Below are 6,533 nucleotides of genomic sequence, written 5' to 3'. Positions count from 1 at the left end.
AGGGGTCTAAGGTCTCCATGGCCTGTCTCCCAGCCCCATGAGGAGTGGGGGTCATCCGCTCATCCCAGCTCTGTCTCCTTAGGTGCTGGGACAGCTTGTGTTCTTCTCCCAAAGAAGAGTCTGGAGCGCCACCCCTCCCTGCTCACGCCGCCCGGTGCACACACTTCTGGCTGCTAAGCCCGTGCCTCCCTGTGTGTGTTCATCTTTCACGCTGGCTGAAGACCGAGAGGGCGGCAGCACAGGATTCCAGAGCCCAGGGGGCCATGAGTGAGGGCAGGTGCTCTGTGACCCTGATGTCCTCCGTGGCGGCTCCGGCCAGGGAGGCCAACGCCACGGGCCCAAAGGCGGTGGAACTCGTCCTGGTCAAGGAGCAAAACGGGGTGCAGCTCACGAACTCCACCCTCCTCAACCCCCCGCAGAGCCCCACGGAGGCCCAGGATCGGGAGACCTGGAGCAAGAAGGCCGACTTCCTCCTCTCGGTGATCGGCTTCGCTGTGGACCTGGCCAACGTCTGGCGGTTCCCATACCTGTGCTACAAAAACGGCGGGGGTGAGTCTGTCCACCTGCCTCCTGCCCTCCTGCCTGGGGCCCTGAGGGCGCTGGAGGCCGGGCTCTGGGGGGACGCGGCGGAGCGGGGCGCATCGACCTTGCACGGTAGCGCTCAGAACTGTCTCGTCCCCTGCTGGTTCTGTCCGTTCGAGGACGCTAAGGCCAGGAAAGCAAGGGCGTGGCTGGAGGCACTGTGACTCTGCCTCCTGTTTCCCAAAGCGGCCTTCACTTTGGAAAAGAAAATTCTCCAAGGCCTGGAGAACGGCCTCTTTGACGGACCCGCCCAGTGCTCACAAAGTGTGTGGCAGCCCTTGGGCTTGGAGCTCCAGGATGCCCAGGCAATGTGTCTCCGCCCCTCCCCGGCCCCCGCCTCCCCTGCACAGCCAGCCCCAGAACTGCCCCATCTGCGTTCAAGGCAGAAAACTAAGAAATGGGCCCGGGTCACCCTGAGTCCAAGCTGAGAAGCTGGTTAGATCGGTGCTCGTTTCCCGTGAGTCTCCTAGACGCTGCCACCCCATTGGGGTCACTCCATGCCTCGCACTCGGGGCTTCAGGAAACTTCCTTGGGGAGGGCCTGCCAGGGCACCCCTGAGCAGCTGGGCGTTTCTGAGCAGGTACAGAAGTTGACCCGAGACAGGCAGCCCTGTGGGGTCTCCCTGCCTCCCCCGCCCCTCCCCGGAAGAGCCATGGCGGAGCCACTCTCCCGTGGGCAAAGCGAGTTGGCTGAGGACGGCTGAGCCGGCGGGGCCCCAGTCTCTGTGCTCAGAGCGCCGTCGCCCGGAGAGACCCCAGCTGGGGGTGGCATCTGCCAACAGAGCTCTGCCGCAGCCCCCGACAGAGGCAGGCTGGCATCCTGGGGGCCAGGCTGCGGTGGACCCCAAGGACCCACGGCTGAGGACATACATCCCCACTGAGGAGAGAGAGGGGACCCAGGGCTGGGCAGGTGGAGAGCAGAGAGCAGTGAGGAGCAGAGCCGCCCCGGGCCCGGCTGGCCCGCTCTGCTCTCGGTTGCTGCGCATACCTGGGGGCAGGGGATGACCGCGGTCCCCAGAGGGAGGTGTTAGGGTGCGGTGACAGGGGGAGCCAGGCACAGACGCCGGAGGCCCAGCCCCAGCCCCAGCCCCAGCCTGCGGGGAGCTTCGAAGAAGGATGACCGGTCGTGCCCGGGACGCGCGTGGCCGGTGGCGTGCTTGCTGGGGTGACACCGGGCTGTCGCGCCCCCAGGTGCCTTCCTGGTCCCCTACCTGTTCTTCATGGTCGTCGCCGGCGTGCCGCTGTTCTACATGGAGCTGGCCCTCGGGCAGTTCAACAGAGAGGGGGCGGCAGGCGTCTGGAAGATTTGCCCCATCCTGAGAGGTAAGGGGCGCGGACGCCCCACGTGCCTGGCAGAGTGTGGGCCAGGGTGCGGGGTGGGCTGGCGCGGGGAGGGGTGGGGCGGGGGCCGGGGGCGGGGGGCAGGGCGTGGGCCGGGGCGGGGTGTGGGCCGGCGTGGGCCAGGGGCGGAGCACGGGGTGGGGCGGGACGTGGGGTAGGGCGGTGGACCAGGGCGTGGCTGGGGCGGGGCGGGGCCCGGCGGGCATGGCTTGGGTGACTGCATAGCCGGTCAGCCACAGCTGTGTGTATTCTGTGCTGCTTTGCTGGGCGTCTAGGCACTTGGACACATCCTTTTAATGCCGGTCGTGCTCTAAGGATCTGTCATGACCGAGGGTTTGCGAGCGTGTGTCCTTGCTGCCAGGCGAAGCCAGCCTGCAGTTCCTGGGCGGTGGTGTTCTGTCAAAGTGCTAACATGGCAGAAAACCTAACACAGCCTCCTGTCTGCAGTTCTGTGACCTGCTGTCTGTCACCGGTGCTAGTTCGCTGCGGCTGCCATGCAGAGCGCCACAAACCGAGTGGCTTAAATAACAGACGTTTGTTTTGTCGAAGTTCCAGGGTCTCAACTCAAGGGTGCTGGTTGGTTCCTTCTGCGGCTGGGGAGAGGGGGGCGGGCCTGCTCCCAGCCTCGCTCCTGCCTCTGCTCCCAGCCTCGCTCCTGCGGTCGTGGGGGCCGTTTTCTCCCTGCGTCTTCATGGGTGTCTCTTCACCCAGGCTTCCCTGTTTATGGGGACATCAGTCGCGGTGAACTAGGGCCCACCCTGACTTGATTTTCCTCTGTAAAGACCCTGCCTTTAGTAAGATCACATTCTGAAGTACTGGGGGTTACTAAAACTTGGAGGCCACAGTCCCACCCTGCCTCCCTGCCTCCCACCTGCGCGCCGTCCGCCACTCTCCGTGGACCTGCCTCGTCCATCTGTCACCCGTCCGGCTATCACGTATCAGCTGTCTATCATCCACCTGCTTACCTGACTTAGTGCGTCTATCGATCTATCTTCTGTTTCCGTATTTGCTGCCCTTCTGCCTCTGGGCAGCTGTGCTGCTGCTGAGGGGCAAAGCCCACGTGCCCTGGGAGCCACGTCAGCCCCAGGTGCCCTCGTCACTCTGCTGTGACCGTGAGCATCCTGGCCGCCCCGGGGGCTGGCTGTGCACGCAGCCCTGGGGCAGAAGGACCAGAGGCTCAGGCCACTCTCCCTGGGACACGGGGCTGGATCTGCTCTGGCGTTTGGTCAAAGGTGGCTCTGAGCTCCCCAAGGCACAAGGGGAGGATTTGGTGAACAGAGTTGTCACTTTCTGGAGATTTCCAGCAGCCACCGACAGCCAGCTCACGGCCAGGAAGCTTCTGAGAGGCGCTCGGAAGCCGTGTGGCTTCCCAACTCTGCGGCTGCCGGGCGAGTCCACTGTGAGCCAGCTTCTCCCGGGGAGCACAGGGGATAGAAGTGCAGTGAGAAATTATTCCCCAAGGACGGGGTCCACCCCAGAGGAGGCCTTTGGTAGGGACAGCATAGATTTTGTCATCGCTGCTACTGAGCATGTTTCCCAAGAGGGGCCATGCACCAGGGCCTGTCTGTGCTGTGTACGAGTCGCTCCAGTCGTGTCTGACTCTTTGTGACCCATGGACTGTATACAGCCCGCCAGGCTCCCCTGTCCGTGGGACTTTCCAGTCAAGAACACTGGAGTGGGTTTCCGTTTCCTTCTCCAGGAAATCTTCCTGGCCCAGGGACTGAACCCAAGTCTCCTGTGGCTCCTGTGTTGCAGGCAGATTCTTTACCACTGAGCCACCAGGGGAATTGTTCCTGGTACTAGATCTGTTTAATGTCTGCACATAAGTAAACTGGAGTCACTCTCTTTCTGCTTTCAGGGCAGGAAGAGAGTTTTAATGAAATGTCCTGAGCAGGAAAATAGCTTCTCCTAAGGGTCAGAAAACCTATGACAAACCAAGACAGTGTATTGAAAAGCAAAGACATCACTTTGCCGAAAAAGTCCCTATAGTCAAAGCTACGGCTTTTCTAGTAGTCAAGAGTTGGACCATAAAGAAGGCTGAGCACCAAAGAATTGATGCTTGAGAGCCCCTTGGACAGGAAGGAGATCAAACCAGTCCATCCTAAAGGAAATCCGTCCTGAATATTCATTGGAAGGACTGATGCTAAAGCTGAAGCTCCGGTACTTTGGCCACCTGATGTGAAGAGTCAACTCATTGGAAAAGACCCTGATGCTGGGAAAGATTGAAGGCAGGAGGAGAAGGGTGCAGCAGAGATGGTTGGATGGCATCACCAACTCAGCGGACATGAACCCGAGCAAACTCTGGGAGATGGTGAAGGACAGAGGAGCCTGGCATGCTCAACCATGGGGTCTCAGAGAGTCAGACATGACTTAATAATTGAACAACAACAAACAAGGAGGGTTAGACCCACAAAAAACAAGCCAATGTGCTCCCTGCAAAAGTCACTGTGAAGATAAGCTCCTCCTGGCCACAGGAAGGCAGGACCGGGCCAGTGCCCACGAGGTTCCAGGATACTGATGCCCAAGCCAGTCCCAGCAGGAAAGCCGGGAAAGAATGTGGAAATGAGAGAAGTCTGTGTGGAGCTGGGTAAACTGAACCACAGTAGCGGGACGCAGCAGTGCTTGTCCAGCACCGAACAGGACAGAGGTCTTACCGCAGACCAGCTGTCCACCACGGTCAGGATGACATGGCTCCAGAGACTGCTCGCCCCTCCACTCTGCTCCAGCGGTCAGGAGCCCCTCAGCGACTCTCCCAAATTCCAGGTCTTGTGACCCTGCCCAGGGCACTCTGACAGGCCCAGGGGGCGCTGCGTGGTCAAGCACGACCCCGGGAGATTCTGGGTGGTCATGCATGGACCTGGGTGATGTTGGGTGGACCCAGATGCCTCTGTCTGCCCTGACTGGCCCGGGGGAGGGATGGTTAGTGAGGTGGCCGTGAGTGGCCTTAGGTGGCTATAGGCAGCCCAGCTGGGTGGGGCTTGTCTTGGAGGCCTGGCTGGTCCTGGATGACCCCGGGAGGCTGGGGGCAGCCGTGGAGACCCTGGCCATCCTTTTGTGACTGTTAGTGGTCTTGTTTGGCTCTGGGAGACACGGGGTATTCCTGGACGACCCTGGGCAGCCTTCAGGGCCCTGTTGGCAGGGTGGCCTGGGATGTCCCTGGGGGACCCTGAGTGGCTTGGGGTGGCCTTCGTTGACTTGGTATTTTGTATCCTTGGGTCTTCCCAGATGGCCCTGGGTAGTGGTGGATTTTTCTGATGGTTTTATTTGGCTGGTGGCCCTGGATACCCCTGGGTCAAATTGCCCTGGTGACTCAGGGCGGTCCTAGGTGACCTTTTGTGAGCCTGGGCGACCCTGACTGGCTGTGAGTGGTGGTGGGCAGCCAAGGTGGCCCTTGGTTCCTCCGTATGTCTGCAGGCGACCTGGCTGTACCGGGGTGTCCCCTTCGGGCCCTGCAGGTCTGGTAGGCCTCGGATGGTGCTGGGAGGGGGTGGCCCCTCCTCCGTGACGATGGCGGGACCCACCCTTGGCCTTGTCTCCCAGCGTGCTCAGAGGCGCTGCCTGGTTTCAGGAAGCCCGGGGGCAGCTGCCTCCCGGGGGTGGGGCAGGGCGCCGCTGATGGGCCGCTCTCCCCAGGCGTGGGCTACGCGGTCATCCTCATCTCGCTGTACATCGGCTTCTTCTACAACGTCATCATCGCCTGGGCACTGTATTACCTGTTCTCCTCCTTCACCACCGAGCTGCCCTGGACGCACTGCAACCACAGCTGGAACAGCCCCCGCTGCTCGGACGCCCGCGCCCCCAACGCCAGCTCAGGCACCAACGGCACCCTGAGGACCACGCCCGCCGCCGAGTACTTCGAGTGAGTGGGGTCTCCTCGGGGCCAGCGTCCCTGGGAGGGGAGGGCGCCGGCCCGGGGTCACCCGCCGGCCTGTGCTGCCCCCGGGCTGTGGGGAGGCGCCGCCCTGGCCTGTGTCTCCTCCCGCTCCCCAGGGCTCTCGAGGGGCTTCTTTCTGACCCCACCTCCAGCAGCTCCGCTCCGCTCCTGGGGGGAGACCTTGCAGGAAGGGGAACCGGACAGGCTCCCCCCAACCCAGGCCAGCTGCCCTTCCCCACGTCCTGAGAGAGGCCACTTCTCCCGAGAAGCACATTCGCAGGGCCTGCCACGGTCTCCTGAAGCTCCTGGTGACTGCGGTCTTCCTTTGGGACTGAAATCCCGGTTGGGCACAGTCTGCTCATGTTTCTAGGTGGAAATGAGTCCACCGACAATTTAGAAAAGTGAACCTCAGCCCAAAATATAATTCTGGTTTTAATCGCAGGTGGGCACAATTTCAAAACTTGCTTTGAGGTAGAAAACCATGAGCGTAAACACGAGGGCCATCTCACTGTGAAAGTTATAAACTCCGTCCTGGAGGAGGTGCTCATACGCCTGGGGGTGTGAGCAGAGCCGCTGCCTGGCCCCGGCTGGCAGAGGGGCTTCCAGAGGACCCCTTTAATCAGCAGCCAGCGGCCCGGGGTGGTCCGTGAGGGGCGGGCTCTGTCCCGCAGGGCCAGCGGAGCTGGGCGAGACCCCAGGTGTGCAGGGCGGGACCCCAGGTGTGCAGGGCGGGACCC

At 62.0% G+C, this 6,533-nt stretch overlaps 1 protein-coding gene across 1 annotated transcript in view; it reads left to right on the top strand.

Moving 5' to 3' along the window:
• The first annotated feature begins 263 nt into the window (after positions 1 to 263).
• Positions 264 to 6,533, top strand: part of SLC6A3 (solute carrier family 6 member 3) — a 35,394-nt gene continuing 29,124 nt past the window's right edge. Inside the window, exons 1-3 of the mRNA XM_040262234.1 lie at positions 264 to 549; positions 1,773 to 1,904; positions 5,556 to 5,781. Coding sequence (XP_040118168.1) covers positions 264 to 549; positions 1,773 to 1,904; positions 5,556 to 5,781 — 644 coding nt within the window. The remainder of the gene's footprint in view (positions 550 to 1,772; positions 1,905 to 5,555; positions 5,782 to 6,533) is intronic.

Source organism: Oryx dammah, unplaced genomic scaffold (assembly GCF_014754425.2).
Source record: "Oryx dammah isolate SB20612 unplaced genomic scaffold, SCBI_Odam_1.1 HiC_scaffold_20, whole genome shotgun sequence".
In the NCBI taxonomy this organism is placed as follows: Eukaryota; Metazoa; Chordata; class Mammalia; order Artiodactyla; family Bovidae; genus Oryx; species Oryx dammah.
The sequence above is the reverse complement of the archived record's forward strand: the minus strand, read 5'-3'. Positions and strand labels throughout refer to the sequence as shown.